The 18762-nt window shown below is 44.3% G+C and overlaps 2 protein-coding genes across 2 annotated transcripts in view; one reads left to right on the top strand and one right to left on the bottom strand.

The window, feature by feature from the left end:
* LOC144510602 (uncharacterized) overlaps nt 1–7962 on the top strand; it is a 31994-nt gene extending 24032 nt beyond the window's left edge. Inside the window, exon 2 of the mRNA XM_078240178.1 lies at nt 4341–7962. Within this exon, the coding sequence (XP_078096304.1) occupies nt 4454–5503 (1050 nt within the window). The 5' untranslated portion in view covers nt 4341–4453 and the 3' untranslated portion in view covers nt 5504–7962. The remainder of the gene's footprint in view (nt 1–4340) is intronic.
* The window catches only part of chlsn (cholesin), a 352112-nt gene that overhangs the window by 222476 nt on the left and 110874 nt on the right, over nt 1–18762 (bottom strand). The gene's annotated exons all lie outside the window — the stretch shown is intronic.

Raw genomic sequence — 18762 nt, 5'->3', positions numbered from 1 at the left:
GATATTCAAAACGATGGAAGGTTTTAATAGAGCAGACAGGGAGAAACTGTTATAACTGACAGTAGAATCATAGAATCCCTATGGTGCAGAAGGAGGCCATTCAGGCCATCGAGCCTGCACCGACAACAATCCCACCCTATCCTCGTAACCCCACCCTGCCAGTCCCCTTGACACTTAGGAGCAATTTTGCCTGGCCAATGAAGTGTTGGTCAACAGTGGACATAGGTTAATGGTAACTAGCAAAAGAACCAGAGAGGAGATGAGACATTTTTGTTCTGATTTGGAATGCACTGCCTGAAAAAGGTGGTGGAAACAGGTTCAGTGAGAGCTTTCTAAAGGGAATTAGACATGTACTCGAGAAGGGAACATTCACAGAGCCATGGGAAAAGAGCAGGGCAGTGGGACTAATTGGATTGCTCTTTTGAAGAGCCGTCACAGGCACGATGGGCCAAATGGTTTTCTCTGCTCTATAACTTTATGGTACAGCCCCTCTTCTGTCCCATTTTGTAAAGACCAGTTTCCTACTCCCAAGGTATGGAAAATTACTCACAGGGCAACCTCAACTAAGTAGATTCAAACATAACAGCATGGAGTTAAATTAATGAAAAGGACTAGGGAATTTCAAATTCCAGAAGAGGCAAGTCTTTGAATAGGGTCATTTAGCCATTATTAAGTATTCTTCCTACTTTATAAGAATAATTATGCTTCAGAAAATATATAGTTGGCTATAAAGCATGTCCTGAGGTCATGAAGAGTTCTGGTAAATGAGAGTCTTTCTTTTCTTGAACTTACTCCCACTCAAAACAGCAAATAATCACAGCGTTAGAAAGAAGGTTCAAATCCAGATGAGAAACATCAAACAGTTAAAGACACCGGTACCTTAAAATCTACATTCCGTTCAACCACAGGATTTGTTTAAAAACGGATATTTCAAAATGATCCAATTTAGTGAATAAAGATGAAAAGAGAATGTCCATCTGAAAAATGACAAAATCCAATAGCATAATCAAAGACCCCACGCACCCCGGACATTCTCTCTTTCACCTTCTTCCATCGGGAAAAAGATACAAAAGTCTGAGGTCACATACCAACCGACTCAAGAACAGCTTCTTCCCTGCTACCATCAGACTTTTGAATGGACCTATCATATATCAAGCTGGTCTTTCTCTACACCCTAGCTATGGCTGCAACACTATATTCTGCACCCTCTCCTTTCCTTCTCACCTTTATACTCTATGTACAGTATGATTTGCCTGTAAAGCACCCAAGAAACAATACTTTTCACTGTATACTAATACATATGGCAATAATAAATCAAAAAATCAAAGTTATCCAAAAACATTAGATATAATTTCTTGCCATGTTAAATAATTGCTAATTCCACCTGCCATTTAACACGATAAGGAAAAGACACAAGGTGAATTCAATGGACCAGATTTTGCTGCAAGTTCAGCTTGAAGGAGAGTTTGTCTTTAAGTTGAAAGTGCAAGTTGATAAAGGGGTGGCAATGCAACATTTTAAATCCTTAGCCTATCGATGTAAGAATAAAGACAGAAATAGAATCAACAGGGAAGGAAGTAGAGTGAATTACAATCAGACATAGAAACAGACGGAACCACGGGTAGATTAAGAGATTACTGTCAGAATACCTGGCTGTACTGTATTATAAATGTGCTCAGCAAAGAAAATGCATTGCTGGCACCTTGTGGCTGAATCATTCAAGTTACACAAGTGAGACCCTTTCAGTACATCCTAGCTTATTCAGTTAGTAGTACTTTCTTCCCATCATAGCATCCATCTGTTTTATAGGAATGGGGAATGATGTTTTATAGGAGTGGGGAATGGTGTTTTATAGGAACAGGAAGCAGAAAGTCGTGGGGATGCTGGTGGGAGCTGGATGTGGGTGGTGACGGATACACGGAAGTAATTAGCACAGTTGAGGCGGTGGTCATGAATATATGACGTTAAAGAGCTTGTTTCAAGGGAGCACTTTAGGAAGGGCAGGGAATTTACAGAAGGGGTTAAGGCAGTTGAGGTGGAGGTTGAATCCTTGAGGAGTCACAGAGATAGTGTGTGGATATATCAAGTAGAAATTTTGAATGGGGCTTGTGGAGGTGCAGACAATAGGACTTTAAAAGTAAGGGATGGAATGAAGTGAAGTACACAAAGGAGGAAAAGGAGGCAGAGGAATTGTGATAGCGATAGAAGTGTGATTTGGTGACTACCACATCAACACTCCAGCTATTGTGAGCAGGGCAGATGGTGAAATTATCGCCAGGTGACAAGGCTTCAGTAAGGGACAAGGTGTCTTAAGGTTGGGCCTTACACGTTTGCTGTAAAGTATCTTGCCAAACACAATCTCAATGGAACTGTTTGCAATACTTTAGTTTAATTCTGGGACATTCAAGCACTTGGGCCTGAATTTTTCAGATGCTGGGACTGGCCTCCCACAATCCAAAATTCGGCAAGCAACATATCCCGCCAACTCCGATTGCCCCACAGCCAAGTTATCCACCAATGAGCATTGATTGGCTGCAGGCGGGACTTTCGCCCCTCACTTGGGAGGAAGTTGCACCTCAGGGAGCTGCCAATCTGATTGGCCGACAGCCCTCCAAACACTGCAACGACAGCACTGCGGTGAAAAGAAAAGAGGAACTACACCAACCTGCCAGAGCTGGGAGGATGAGGCAAGCGTAACAGGGGTCTCAGGTCAGGGTGGGTAGTTAAAGATTAGGGAATCGTGAGGGGAGGGAAAACGATAAGGGCCTTGGGGTGAGGCTGGTGTGGGAGGAAGGTCCAGAGGTCACCGAGCCTTTAAGGGGAGGGTGCCCTGAGTCAGAAGGGACTTCTATGCAATTAATGCAAATCATCAGAACTAAAATACCAACTGTTCAAATTGACGCCGAATCTTAGTATAGAAATCCACACTACCAAATATAGGAATTCATGTCACTGACTTTATATAGGAGTTCAAGTCACCAATTTAATATAGAAATCCACAATGCCAAATTAATATAGAAATTCATGTTCATTGTCAAATTAATATGGGAATTCGTACTTCCAAACTAAAATAGGAATCAACATTGCCAAACTAATGTCGGAATTCATACTGCCAAATTAATTTTGAAGTTTAAAGTTTTTAAGGTTTATTTATTGGTGTCACAAGTAGGCTTACATTAACACTGCAATGAAGTTACTGTGAAAATCCCCTAAAACCCCCTTTGAAATTCACTTTGCCAAGTTTGCATTGCCAAATCAAAATAGGAATTCATGCTGTCAAAGTAATACTAGAATTTACATTGCCAAGTTAATGTAGGAATTGCCAAATTAATGCGTTACAGGGCATAAGATGTGGGTGGCACGGTGGCCCAGTGGTTAGCGTTGCTGCCTCACAGTGCCAGGGACCCAGATTTAATTCTGGCCTCAGGTCACTGTCTGTGCGGAGTTTGAACATTCTCCCCGTGTCTGCGTGGGTTTCCTCTGGGTGCTCCGGTTTCCTTCCACATTCCAAAAATGTGCAGGTTAGGTGGATTGGCCATACTAAATTGTCCCTTAGTGTCAGAGGGACTAGCAGCGCAAATATGTGGGGTTACGGGGGTGGGGCCTGGGTGAGATTGTTGCTGGTGCTGGTGCTGGCTCGATGGGCTGAACGGCCTCCTTCTGCACTGATGGGACTCTATGATTCAGGAGCTTCTGCTATTGTCTATGATAAACACCTCAGTGGCTGGGACTTGGTGGTTGAAAACAATCTTATCAGAAGACTTATCAGGGCTTTAAATCAATGAATAACTTCCATTGGAATGGATATATGCTCTGACAAAAGAACAGTTTTGCATTTATATTGTGCTTTGTGCGATCTAGGGATGTCCCAAAGGTTTTGACAGCCATTGAAGTAGACACTGTTGCAACGTAGGAAACACAACAGTGAATTTGAATACTGAGTTCCCACAAGCTACAGAAATAAATGATTAAGTAACTTGTTACTTATGTTAATAGAAGGACAAATATTGGCCAAGATACTGGAACCCTCCTGCAGTTCAAATAATGCTGTGAGATCATTTACATTCACCCGAGGGTGCAGACAGGGCATCATTTTAACATCTCATTGGAAAGATGGCTCATCCAACAGTACAGCACTCCATCAGTATCAGTGTCATCTTAGATCATACGTCCAAGTAATCAGAAAGGAGTTTGAACCTATGACCCACTGATACTGAGACGAGAATGCTATAACTGAACCTGCACTGACATCTAAATGCATCTTCAGTCCTGTTACAATTCCACCAATGAAGTGCGTTGGTAGATAGAAATTAATTAGTCATCTTCTTTGTCTTTCACAGGTTGAAAACTGGACTCCTGTAATTTTCTTCCGCCCAATTTCCCTCATTGGAGACCAGAGATTACAGAATACCAATCGTTGTGTGCTGACCTGCGAGTGAGGACAGGAGCTACAATGTTTTTTCAAGAAACAGCCCCCAATGTGACCGATCCCTCAGATTCCTTTACCTCTACCCACACTCCCTCAGACCATGGCAATTCCACAAACCCGGCATCAGGTTTTGACCACGACAGATTCACCGAGATTATGGAAGCAGAAAATTTAATCTCAAGGTGTGTTTATGTCTACAGCTTGTTTGGACTTGTGGGATTCCTGACGGGCATCTTCATCTTCGTCGTTTATGCTCGAAACTACAGAAAGAAAAGGAATTTTGAACAACTTGATTTCATTCTATTCACTCTGACTGTGGCCAATTTCGCACTCATTCTTTTCTCAATCACTGATCTTGTCAGGCCAGAGCCCGTAAATACCACTGCTCTCGGTTGTGCCGTCCTGTCATTTTTCTTCAATGTCTCCTACTTTTACACGGCATACACTCACATCACGATTTCCGTCTTGGCGTACCACCACCTAGTGAGGAGAACACTGAATAAATGGCTCTTCTCTATCTTGGCTGCAATGGGCCCGAGCATCCTGTTCTCCATTCTGGTCACAGCGCTCACTGGGGCCGGGCAAGTCGCGAACGCGTCAGTGAACTGCCACGTGGACCCACTTGAGGCCCCAGCCGAGTACGGTATCGTCAAGTTTATCTTCGGACTCCTAATTCCGAAAATCATCATTCTGGGCTTCATCCTGCAGGACTGCAGGAAGCGCGTCTGTCCTCACCCGGTTTTTCTGGCGCTGGTCACGGTGACTTTTATTTGCCGCATGGTTTATAACGTTCTGCTCCTCCTCCGGCAACCACAAGAGACGGCAGAACAACAGCCTGCCCATCCCAAACTCATGGCGCTGATGATTATCGGAGAGTTGGTCATGTTTGCTGGGAGCTGCCTGTGCCTGGTATGCATCGCAATTTTTCACAAGATGATAAAAGACGCGGCCGTGGAAACCGTGAGGTATATCACTGAGCCCTGCTGGGGCTTCAATGCCAACAGAAACCACAATGCCATGACTCCCAACATTGAGATTAAGGTGGACCATGAAGAAGCTGAATCCCTCAACTAAATTACTTTACGCCTAATGGAGGTGAAAGTTCTGTAGTAACCAACTCAAACCACCCAACGGCAAAATCTCACTGCTTCACTCAGTCCCAAATAAAACTATCAAGTTCCTTTTTTTTCATGGGTTTCATCCATTTGACTTGCTTGACTACCCAAGAGTCCTGTTGAGGGATAGATTTGGATGACCTGCTACCAGTCTCGAACCTCTGTCAACACCATTCTGCCAGAGACCATAGTGAGGTGGTAAGGGCAACTTTGCCTTTACCTCATTGAGGGAGGGCGGGGGGGTGCTTCAACAGTAGAGAGGTGGGGGCTGGGAAACTTGAATGTGGATAATCAGCAGAACAGGAAACTCCTGAACACAGTGCTAATAATGGGGTGGATGTGGGGTTTAAGCAAGGATTAGGCACGAGAACAAAACAAGAGTATTGATCTATTCATAAAAATCACATTGGAAAAAGCAAGCATCGTTCTTTTCTTCAGACTTAAAACAATAAACTCGTATCTTTGATTTGCAATTTTTTTAACATCAAAATGGTTGCCAAAGGATGTTTAAACAGCTTGACCAGATCAAACTACAGTGCATAGGTTACAAGTTACAAAGCCATGGCCTATCAACTCCTAAAACAACAGCATTCAGTGCTTCTTTTCACATCCTATTTAGCAAGGAAGGCTGTAGGTTATAAAATGTGCAAAACATAGTAGCTCCAAGGACGCGGAAGAAAATATCCATACTTGATCCGAGCAATAAATCTGCAGAGCAAGCCCGGCAAATGCCACCGACAGTCTTTTTAATTGATGGCATTACATTAATCACCAATATTAATGCGTTGCTTAATAACACTTGCTGTGTACAGAAAGTGACAATATTGCACCTTTTATCTTTGTGCTCAAGAAATGGAGTGTGACCGTGTTGGATTGGAAGGATGGCCCTGGGTGAGAGCTATTAGTCAAACCTGGCCACGCACCCAAATCTGCCTGTTGAGAAGGAGCACTTTGTGGAGTTAAGAGGCTGCAGTACCGCTCCTCCAATAGCCAAAAACCTTTTAGCTTGAGCAACGATAAAGTGCTGCCTCTACAGCTGGGGCCCTGCTCAACCTTTTGGAGCCACAGCTGTCCAAACAGGTAAAGTGTGCAGCGGAAACCCCGTTGATCTCGTGCTGAGCGGAAAGGTGAACGGGCAACACTTTGCAGAAAGAGCACAAGAAGTCAATAGCGATTGCACTGCAGTCGAGTGAGTGTCAGACTGTGAAATGATTGCAAGGACAAAAGCAAATCCTGCGAGATCGCCTGAACACATCAAAATGATGAGGCCTGCTCCTGCGAAAATTGAAACTTCTTTCCTCGAACACCTTGGTTCTGATCTTAAAAGCCAAATGCTGAAGTTTCTTAGATTATAAATCTTTTCCGCCAGTGTCTATGTTGTGAGGGATACTCAAGTTCAGCCATAAAGGGAGCAAAGCTGTTTAATTGTAGGTGAATCTAGTAAACATATTAGCTCAACTTGAAGTGCTTGAAGTATCAAATGCAATTGTTTTAGACGTTTGTGGGCAATGCAAATGTTGGTGAACTGGCTTATGATTATCACTAAGTCTTGTGCAGACTGTTCAAATATCCGTGAAGTAGGTAGACTTACAGGGACTGCTAGGCAGGAAAAAGGGCCAACGTTCATCTACTTTGTCTTCTACCACCCTGGTAATTATATGTTCTGAATATTCACCCATCCATCTACAACAGATGCAAATATGACATGAGACAAACATTGAATGTTGGACCTTTGGGAACCATCATTCCAAAGTTGCCTATTCCTCCCCAAGTACGCTGCACTTGTTTTTTTTCGTTATTCTTTCAAGGGATGTGGGCATCGTTGTCAAGGCCAGTCCATCCCATATCACCCTTGAAGTGAACATTTCAGAGGGCAGTTAAGAGTCAACCATATTGCTGTAGCTCTGGAGTCACATGTAGGCCAGACTGGATAAGGACGGCTGATCTCCTTTCCTAAAGGACATTAGTGAACCAGATGGGTCTTTATGACAATCGACGATTGTTTCGTGGTCACCAATACCGAGACCGGCTGCACATTTACTTATTGAATTCAAATTCCACCAGCTGTTGTGGTGGGATTTGAACCAGTGTCCCCTAAGTATTAACCAGGACCTCTGGGTTACTAGTCCAGGGACATTACCACTTACCACACATCATGGGCAGGGTTTTACAGCCTCACTCGGCCCGAGGTCAACGGACCTTTCTATGGTCCGTCCCTTGTCTGCTCCGATTCCCATGGCGGGCGGGGCAGTAAAATTCCAGCCCATGTCTCAAGTTACTCATGTGCTACATCTCATATTATCAGCAAACCTGATGTGACAATATTGTACAGTTTTTTGTTTGTTTGCCATATGTTAAATCAGGGCAGGAAATAAAACAAGGCTATCTTAACTACAGCCTATGGGTCACTTGCAGCACAAAAGGGCCTGGTAAATGGTCCAGGAAGCTTATTTCATTTGTATTAGTTATTACAGAATTACTGTGTTAAGAATGTGTACTGTTATAAGGCAATTTTAATTTGTGTGCGTTAGTGATTCCTCAGTGCGTTAAAGATGAGAGGCGCTCTTACCTTCAGCTTCCTTTCCTGCTTTAATTAAAAACTGATCCATCGATCAGCAAAGATTAGAAATGTTTATTCCCTCGGATTATATTCCTCTTCAGTGTAGTTTTCCATTAGCTAATGACTATGCTAACATTTTATTTTTCCTCTAACAAATTAATTTAATCAGAATAAAGCAAAAGTCGTGACTCTGCAGAGTTCATGGGGTTGGCTAAAATAAACGGTTCTTTTTTTTAAATAAAAGAAAGCAAAGCTTTTCTCAGCTCTGCACGGTAATGTGGTGACGACAGCAGGCATGTCAGCGTCAAAGCATTTGTCACCACAAACTATTGCTACATTATGAAAGCCAAGTATTGCAGATGCTGGAAATCTGAAATAAAACAAAAAGTGCTGGGAAAACTCAGCAGGTCTGGGAGTATCTTTGGAGAGAGAAACCATTGAATCCCCACAGTGCCAGAAAGAGGCCATCCAGCCCATCAAGTCTGTACCGACTTCTTGAAACAGCATCCCAACTTCTGCCCTATTCCCATAATCCGTAACATTTACCATGGCCAATCCATTTAACCTGCAAACCTTTGGACTGTGGGAGGAAACCGGAGCACCCGGTAGAAACCCACACAGACGTAGGGAGAGTGTGCAACTCCACACAGTCACCCAAGACCGGAATCAAATCCAGGTCTCTGGCACTCTGAGGCAGCAGTGCTAACCACTGTGCCATTTTTCGAATCTGGGTGACTATTATTCAGAGTTTTTCGGTCTTGTTGTTACATTATCTTTTGCTGCACTAAATCTGGTCGCAGGTGGCCAACTGCACCACCTACTGCTGATTTGAAAGTCTTTAAGCAGGTATCAGGAGTGAGTTTATACTCATGTTATTGACTGACTGATGGCTTAAGTTGGTTAGGAAGGCAGGAATTGATCCATAAAGACCCCAGGTTCCATACATATTAAAGTCCATGTTTAATTCACTGGGCAATTAACCTCTGCATCATGGAGATTTGGGTACAGGGAGTTGGTGGTGATGAATGGTGAGGCTTGAAGAGAGGGCATCACAACTAACATTTCTACTGTTTCCTATTACCTACAAGTTCAACCAGGAACCATCATTCTCTCAGTAGCAATCTTATTTCCTCAGACTTCAAATGAAATTTGCATGTGTCCTGCATTAGCAAACTTGCCTCAAGAAGCATCAATTTCTCTGTTGTGTTAAACACTTCTCCCCTGATGCCCCCATTCCTGACTCAACATCGCTTAACTCTCTTTGAAACACAGGCCGATCACAAATTTACCAACATTGCTCCCTAATCTGATGAGGTTCTTCTATGAAGAGTTCACTCATCTCACTGAGTTACCAAAAGAAACAATCTATTCAACTGCCTTCAACCCGCAACGTGTGTCTGTCGCAACTATTCTAATCTTGTTCTGGTTAATTGATGTTACCATATGCTGCTCTAGCCACTCCCCTCTATCATCTTAAGCTGAAAACACAACTTCCCGTTAAGTGAGGGAGCACCTGGTGTCCATTGGCACACTTGAGACATTCCATGTTTAGTGGGCACCATGGGTGCTGGAGTGCATGGGGCAGCACGGTGGCACAGTGGTTAGCTGCATCACAGCGTCAGGGACCCAGGTACAATTCCCAGCTTGGGTCACTGTCTGTGTGGAGTTTGCACATTCTCCCCGAGTCTGCGTGGGTTTCCTCCAGGTGCTCCGGTTTCCTCCCACAGTCCAAGATGTGCTGGCTAGGTGGATTGGCCATGCTAAATTGCTCCTTAATGTTAGGGGGATCAGCTAGAGTAAATGCATGGGGTTATGAGGATAGGGCCTGGGTGGGATTGCGGTCAGTGCAGACTCGATGGGCCGAATGGCCTCCTCCTGCACTGTAGGATTCTCTCTCTCTCTCACATGCACAGTCTTTCCTTTCTCCGACAATGTCTCAATTTTTGATATCCATGGCCACCTACATCAAGCTGGAAAAAAAAACTATATTCAACATCATATTGCCTCCAGCAGCACAAATCTCAACCTTTGAATCCTGCTCAAATTATGTAAATTAATGCAAAAAGTCAATAAAAGTTGTCAATTCTCATCACCAGAGAGAGGGTTGCCATTACATTTTGCTTGCAACTTGTCTGGTGTCACTGCTTTCTCTCACTGTCTTTCTCCCTCCATCAAATCCTCATTCTGTCCATCTTTCTAGGTGCATCATGGACCTTGGCTTTTCACCTTTTGGTTCTCAGTAAGAAGACAACACAGTACAACAATATTGTCCTGAATTCAAACCACCTGATGGCTCTGTGCAGAAACAAAGTTGTGAACAGAAGTGGCACACAGCACAATCCAGTGGCTCAAAAGGAAAACTGCAATAAAGAGAACTGTCTAGTGTGTAAGATATCATTACACTTCCACCCAGTGGCAAGGATTGCATTGTACAGTAGTACATCACTTCATTCACCACATGCAACTTTGAAACAGTTTCCCACTGGTACACATCAAATAACTAGATGGCAAACACATCTGCTTAAACTTGGAAACAAGCCTCCTTATCCTTATCTATTATAAAGACTATTCCACTTTCACAGTATTCATAGAATCCCTACAGTGCAGAAGGAGGCCATTCAGCCCACCGAGCCTACATCAACAACAATCCCACCTAGGCCCTATCCCCATAATCCTATGTATTTACCCTACTAATCCCCCTGACACTAAGGGGCAATTTACCATGGCCAATCAACCTAACCTGCACATCTTTGAAGTGTGGGAAGAAACTGGAATACCCGGAGAATATTGTTCATTTTCATTCTTCCCTCAATTCAAGCTCTGCTGAAACCCTTATCGCCGCCTGCCTCATTCCCCAGGCTATACATCTCCAAAGAATCACTCGACCTGAACTCCATTTTGTGCTGAACCTTCACAATTTGTACTTGTCCTGCGCTAAATATTCAGTCAGCCCTGTTCCCACGAACCTCCACTGGCTGCTCATGACTCAATGCACTGAACCCAAGATTCTTGTTCAGAAATCTTTTCAGACCATTGCCCTATAATACGCCTGCAGCTTCATCCAGCCTGAAACTCAGGGGTGAGCCCTTCACTCCTCCCACTTGTCCTTCCTCCATCATTCAGCAGATCAGCCATACTGCCTGGAACTCCCTCCCTGAACACTTGCTGTTTCATCACCCTCTTCCTATGTTCTTCTGCTGTTCCGGGTCCGTTTCTGTGCTGTGCATAAGACGCGAGAACTTGCTTGAAGCAGTCACTGCCTCAGGCTGAATCAAACAAGGCACAACCTGCTTGAATTCTCCATCTCAAAACCTGCCTGCTGCCATCTCTACATCATCGCCTGCCCCTGCCCCGAATCAGGCTGTCTGCTGCTATCAAAGTATTCCAGATCTTTAAAGGACACTGACATGTTGGGCAGGATTATCCGGCCTCGCTCACCCCGAAACCGGAAAATCCCGCCCAAGGTCAGCGGACCTTTCCATGGCCCGCCCCTTGCCTGCACGAATTCCCATGGCGGGTGGGACATAAAATTCACCCTATTGCGTCCCAAGAAACTGTTCATCATGGCATCAAAAAATGCCAACAACTTGCACTTACGTAGCACCTTTGGCATGGTAAAACATCACCAGGTTAAAGTCCAACAGGTTTATTTGGTAGCAAAAGCCACAAGCTTTCGCAGCCTTAAGCTCCTTCTTCAGGTGAGTGGGAATTCTGTTCACAAACAGGGCATTTAAAGACACAAACTCAATTTACAGAATAATGGTTGGAATGCGAATACTTACAGCTAATCAAGTCTTAAAGGTACAAACAATGTGAGTGGAGAGAGCATTAAGACAGGTTAAAGAGATGTGTATTGTCTCCAGACAGGACAGCCAGTGAGACTCTGCAGATCCAGGCAAGCTGTGGGGATTACAGATAGTGTGACATGAACCCAATATCCCGGTTGAAGCCGTCCTCATGTGTGCGGAACTTGGCTATCAGTTTCTGCTCAGTGACTCTGCGCCGTCGTGTGTCATGAAGGCCACCTTGGAGAACGCTTACCCGAATATCAGAGGCCGAATGCCCGTGACCGCTGAAGTGCTCCCCAACAGGAAGAGAACAGTCTTGCCTGGTGATTGTCGAGCGGTGTTGAGAAGGAGCTTAAGGCTCCGAAAGCTTGTGGCTTTTGCTACCAAATAAACCTGTTGGACTTTAACCTGGTGTTGTTAAACTTCTTACTGTGTTTAACCCAGTCCAACGCCGGCATCTCCACATCACGGTAAAACATTCCAGGGCATTTTACAATAGCATTATCAAAGAAAAACTACACTGAGCCAGATATGGGGATGTTAAAAAAACTTGGTCAAAAAGACAGATTTTAAGGAGCATCTTCAAGGAGGAGGGAGATGTCGAGAAATTTAGGGAGGGAATAACAGAGCTTAAGGCCTAGGCTGGTGAAGATATGGTCACCAACGGTGGAGCAAACAAAATCAGGAATGTAAAGAGGCCAGAGTTGGAGATATCTCAGGAGGATTATAGGGCTGGAGAAGCCCCCAAAAACAACTAGTGGGAATTAGATGCATCTCAAAATAGGCCATATGGATGAATAGATCTGATATACAGAGAGTGGGGGGGTGCTAAATGTTTGGAATGTACAACCTAGGACGATAATAGAATTACTGCTGTTATCATGATTACCATCGACACCGCAAACTGCCGGCTCCAAGTGGAGAGGATCTCCAAGAAGATCGCGCATATCGACATAGACATCAAGTTTCTACAAACATGCAAGAAAGCAGACAAGATACCGAAAGGTCTACGGATCACGAACCCACTCAGGTCAACCTATAACATCAGTCTTGAACAGGCATTTGCTAAGTAATCAATTAAAGTGTTGTAGGGAAAAATCCCTTGTACCAGTGCATTCAAGGAAGTCGAGTCTCAAGGCAATGTTCAAAGCATTTTTCTTTATTGTACAATTACTGGGAACCCAGGGAGACCCCTGTAGCCAGCTTAAAAACAATGCTTGGCCACGTTGATCTCAATAGTTATACATTTGCTCTGGATATTTATAGGAATCCAAATTCGAGCGGGAACATTTGCTCATACATTTTTACAATACTTATAAAGTGGCCTGTCTGGTCAGGAAGTTCCCTGAGAGACTTGTCAATTTGCATCTGTATGGTGTGTGTCCGTGTTAATGGGACTGCCTGTTCTTGCCCCAGTGTTTTAATGTGTTTCCCGTTATCCTCTCGATGTGTCCCCTTATCTAAATCGACCTCTACTGTTTTGTGTCTGTATTCTATGCTTGCGAGATTAGGTGTTAATGTCATTTTGTCCTGCTGTGTGTAGGGGGATTTAATCTAATCTTTTATTCTTTTTATCCTAGTTTATTAAGTTTCTCTGCCTGCCTTGGCCATTTTATTCCTGTAATATTTTATTGACAGTCCGGTTATGCCATATAACCCACTCCAGGTCTTGACTCGCAGATATCCCGATCTTCTGGCCAAAGGCCGGTTTAAAATGCAGCTTCGCGCTGTTGCTGGGCAGAATAAGGATCTTTTGTCGGCTTTGAAATTAAAGGTCTCTCAGCTGTGCAGAGGGGGATTTAAACGAATGTCCATTCGGGTGTTCCCCTCTGCATTGTGGGCACGTTATGAATGGTGCCAATCAGTCCAATAAATGAATATGTTTAATGAGGTGAATATTGATGAGATAATAAAAATATGGCTTTTGGAAAATGGCCTACTTCAAAAGGATGTAGTTACTGAACTGTGTGTGCTGTCTTTTTTAATCTGGTCCGATTGATTAACATGGCCTTTTCTGGTCCTGTATGTTCTTACATTCCTATGTCATTAGCCTAACTTTGATGCCATACAACCACAAATGTACAAGATAAGGCAAAATACTGTGGATGCTGGAATCTGAAACATGAACAGAAAATGCTGGAGAATCTCAGCATGTCTGACAGCTGCTGTGGAGAGAGAATAGAGCCAATGTTTCGAGTGTGGATGACCCTTCGTCAGAGCTGAAGTCTAATTTTCTTTGCCTTCAGCTCTGATGAAGAGTCATTCTGACTTGAATCATAGAATCCCTGCAATGCAGAAGGACATTTGGCCCATCGAGTCAGCACTGACCACAATCCCACCCAGGTCCTATCCTCATAATTCCATTTACCCTAGCTAGCCCCCTGACACTAAGCGGCAATTTAGCATGGCCAATCCACCTAACCTGCACATCTTTGGAATTGAGAGCATCACTGCCCTCAATTCACTCTGAAGCTAGTCCTGGTTAGAACAAAGAACAATATAGCACAGGGACAGGCCCTTCGGCCCTCCAAGCCTGCACCGCTCATGTGCCCAACTAGACCATTTGTTTGTATCCCTCTATTCCCACTCCGTTCATGTGGCTATCTAGATAAGTCTTAAACGATCCCAGCGTGTCCGCCTCAATCACCTTGCTTGGCAGTGCATTCCAGGCCCCCACCACCCTCTGTGTAAAATACGTCCCCGTGACATCCGTGTTGAACCTTGCACCCCTCACCTTGAACCCGCGACCCCTTGTGTTCGTCACCTCCGACCTGGGAAAAAGCTTCCCACTGTTCACCCTATCTATGCCCTTCATAATTTTATACACCTCTATTAGGTCGCCCCTCATCCTCCATCTTTCCAGGGAGAACAACCCCAGTTTACCCAATCTCTCCTCATAGCCAAGACCCTCCATACTAGGCAACATCCTGGTAAACCTTTTCTGTACTCTCTCCGAAGCCTTCACGTCCTTCTGGTAGTGTGGCGACCAGAACTGGACGCAGTATTCCAAATGTGGCCTAACCAACGTTCTACACAGCTGCAACATCATATGCCAACTTTTATATTCTATGCCCCATCCAATAAAAGCAAGCATGCCATATGCCTTCTTGAACACCCTCTCCACCTGTGCTGCCACCTTCAAGGATCTGATGACTTGTTCACCCAGGTCCCTCTGTGTCTTGAGTAGAAAAGAACTCAAACAGGGAGTTAGAAGGGCAAAAAGGGGTCACAAAATGTCCTTGGCAGACAGGATTAAGGAGAATCCTAAGGCATTTTATACATACGTTAGGAACAAGAGGGTTGTTAGGGAAAGAATCGGACCTTTCGGAGACGAAGGAGGGGAATTATGTTTAGAACCAAAGGAAGTAGGAGAGATCCTAAACGAATACTTTGCATCAGTATTTACAAAGGAGAGGGACATGTTGACTGGTAGTGTCTTAGAGAGATGTGTTGACCCGTTAGAAAAAATCTCAATTACAAAGGAGGAAGTGTTAGGTTTTTTAGGAAACATTAAGACAGACAAATACTGATGACTTGTTCACCCAGGTCTATACTCCTGATGGTTCTGCCATTTATTGTATAGCTCCCCCTTACATTAGATCTCCCAAAATGCATCACTTCACATTTATCTGGATTAAATTCCATCTGCCATTTCTCCGCCCAATGTTCCAGCCTATCTATATCCTGCTGTATTCTCTGACAATGTTCATCACCATCTACAACTTCAGCAATCTTTGTGTCGTCCGCAAACTTACTGATCACACCAGCTACATCTTCCTCCAAATCATTTATATATATCACAAGCAGCAGAGGTCCCAGTACAGAGCCCTGCGGAACAAGTCACAGACCTCCAACCGGAAAAAGACCCCTCCACTGTAACCCTCTGTCTTCTATGGCTAAGCCAGTTCTCCACCCATCTAGCTACCTCACCTTTTATCCCGTGAGATTTAACCTTTTGCACCAGCCTGCCACGAGGGACCTTGTCAAACGCTTTACTAAAATCCATATAGACGACATCCACGGCCCTTCCCTCATCAATCGTTTTTGTCACCTCCTCAAAAAACTCAACCAAATTTGTGAGGCATGACCTCCCTTGTACAAAACCATGCTGTCTATCGCTAATGAGATTATTCAGTTCTAAATGCGCACATATCCTATCTCTAAGAATCTTCTCCAACAATTTCCCTACCACGGACATCAAGCTCACCGGCCTATGATTACCCGGGTTATCCTTGCTACCCTTTTTAAATAACGGGATCACATTTGCTATCCTCCAATCCTCTGGGACCTCGCCTGTGTCCAGTGAAGAGACAAAGATTTCTGTTAGAGGCCCAGCAATTTCATCTCTTGCCTCCCTGAGGAGTCTAGGATAGATGCCATCTGGCCCTGGGGATTTGTCTGTCTTAATGTTTCCTAAAAAACCTAACACTTCCTCCTTTGTAATTGAGATTTTTTCTAACGGGTCAACACATCTCTCTAAGACACTACCAGTCAACATGTCCCTCTCCTTTGTAAATACTGATGCAAAGTATTCGTTTAGGATCTCTCCTACTTCCTTTGGTTCTAAACATAATTCCCCTCCTTCGTCTCCGAAAGGTCCGATTCTTTCCCTAACAACCCTCTTGTTCCTAACGTATGTATAAAATGCCTTAGGATTCTCCTTAATCCTGTCTGCCAAGGACATTTTGTGACCCCTTTTTGCCCTTCTAACTCCCTGTTTGAGTTCTTTTCTACTTTCTCTGTATTCCTCCAGTGCTCCATCTGTTTTTAGCTGCCTGGACCTCATGTATGCCTCTTTTTTCTTTTTGATTAGACCCACAATTTCACTGGTTATCCACGGCTCCCGAATCCTACCTTTCCTATCCTTCCTCTTAACAGGCACATGCCTGTCCTGCAGTCCTATCAACTGCTCCTTAAAAGACTCCCACATGCCAGATGTGGATTTACCCTCGAACAGCCTCTCCCAATCAACAGCCACCAAATCCTGCCTAATCCGGCTGTGTTTAGCCTTCCCCCAATTCAGCACCTTACCCATAGGACAACACTCATCTTTTTCCATTACTATCCTAAAGTTTACAGAATTGTGGTCACTATTTGCCACATGTTCCCCTACTGAAACTTTGATGACCTGACCGGGCTCATTCCCCAGTATTAGGTCCAGTATAGTCCCCTCTCTAGTTGGACTGTCAACATATTGTTCCAAAGAACCTTCCTGTACGCATTTTATAAATTCTTCCCCGTCCAGGCGCCCAGCCTTAAGCGATTTCCAGTCTATACAAGGGAAATTAAAGTCTCCCACTACAACAACCCTATTTTTTCTGCACCTGTCCAGAACCTCCTTACATATCCTGTACTCTGAAAGGGACCTGCATTTCCCACCTCGTCACAAACGGCACTGCAGACCTCAAATACAGTGCACAGTCTATGTCAACGCTCCAGTCCAGCACTGACAGTGCCCTATGTTATCAGAGGTGTCATCCTTCGAGACTTTGAGTCGAGTTCCTCTCTGCTTCTGTGAACCGGGGGGACATTAAGGATTCCAGGGCACTATTACTTCAAAGGGGAGGCAAAAATGTGCGGGTTAGGTTGACTGGCCATGCTAAATTGCTCCTTAGTGTCAGGGGGATGTCAGGGAGATTAGCAGGGTAAATATGTGAGGTTACAGGGATAGGACCTGGGTGTGATTGTTGTCGGTGCAGGCTCGATGGGCCAAATGGCCTCCTTCTGCACTGTAATTCTAGGAGCAGCGAGTTCTCTTCAGCAACATTCCTCTCTCCACCACCATCATCCCAAAACCAGTTTAATTGATAAATCATCATGCTGCAGGGCGTGGCATCTAGTTGTGCATGTAACAGCCACCATTCTTGCCTGTACAACAGCAGTTACTGCACTTCATAGTAATTGTATGTGTGAGTTGCTTTCGAGAGATGTGCATTCAATCCTTCAAATTGTTTTGTCATTGAAATTGAATACTTTATCATTACAATCTTGCCGTTTCACACAGGATATTGTAAGAAAATATTATACCCATTTCGTTGCATAGTCCAGAACGGAAGCCAAGGCAGTGCAAATATAACTTGTAACCAAGGAAAGGTTTGGGGGGCGGGGGGGGGGGGGGGCATTGACAGCACAAAATAAGAATCACATCTACTGAATTACGTACAAGGCTGATTGCTTCTATTTAACTTCAGACAGAGCCATGAACTACATGGCTGTGGGTTAAGATCAAGACTAATCAGACAGATACCATGTGGCTCTGATCCCATCCACATGATTGATCAACAGCTTTGGAAATAAAATAGAATCAATGTTATAAGAGTTATCTGAGAGGGCAGGAATCTCTGCGGACCCACTGAGAACTGATCTCATCCATTGATAGTGACAGCGGGGAAACATGGAGTGAGAAATAGCAGATCTCCACTGAGGGAAAGAAAAATCTTATTTAAAGCACTAAATAGTTTGGGGGCACGAGACTGGAAAGAATGTGTCCCCTCCTTCGCTTATTTGGAGGTCTTGTGGCACAGAGTGACGCATCGCTACCTCTTAGCCAGAAGTTCCAAGGTGGAGTCCCACTCCAGCACCTGATGGCCTCGAAAGGTGTGTTCCTAACATGGCCAAACCGGCAGATTATCAATCAGTAAATCTGTCCGATATGTCTTTGGCAGATGGTAAGAGTGGCACAATCTCCTGGCCGGCCATGCTTGATGTGGAGTGGTGACCATCAAACTATAGCTTCAGGGTGACAAGCGTCAACCTGTTCCAGGGATGGAAACAGACATGAACGTGTGCTCCGTCTGCCTCATGTGCCACTCGGCACAGGAAAGGAACAAGTCAAAGCCTTTGCTTATTAATTCTTGTTCTAATGATAGG

The sequence above is a fragment of the Mustelus asterias genome, chromosome 23 (assembly GCF_964213995.1).
Source record: "Mustelus asterias chromosome 23, sMusAst1.hap1.1, whole genome shotgun sequence".
In the NCBI taxonomy this organism is placed as follows: Eukaryota; Metazoa; Chordata; class Chondrichthyes; order Carcharhiniformes; family Triakidae; genus Mustelus; species Mustelus asterias.
Note: the sequence above shows the minus strand (reverse complement) of the source record. Positions and strands in the feature narration are given on the sequence as shown.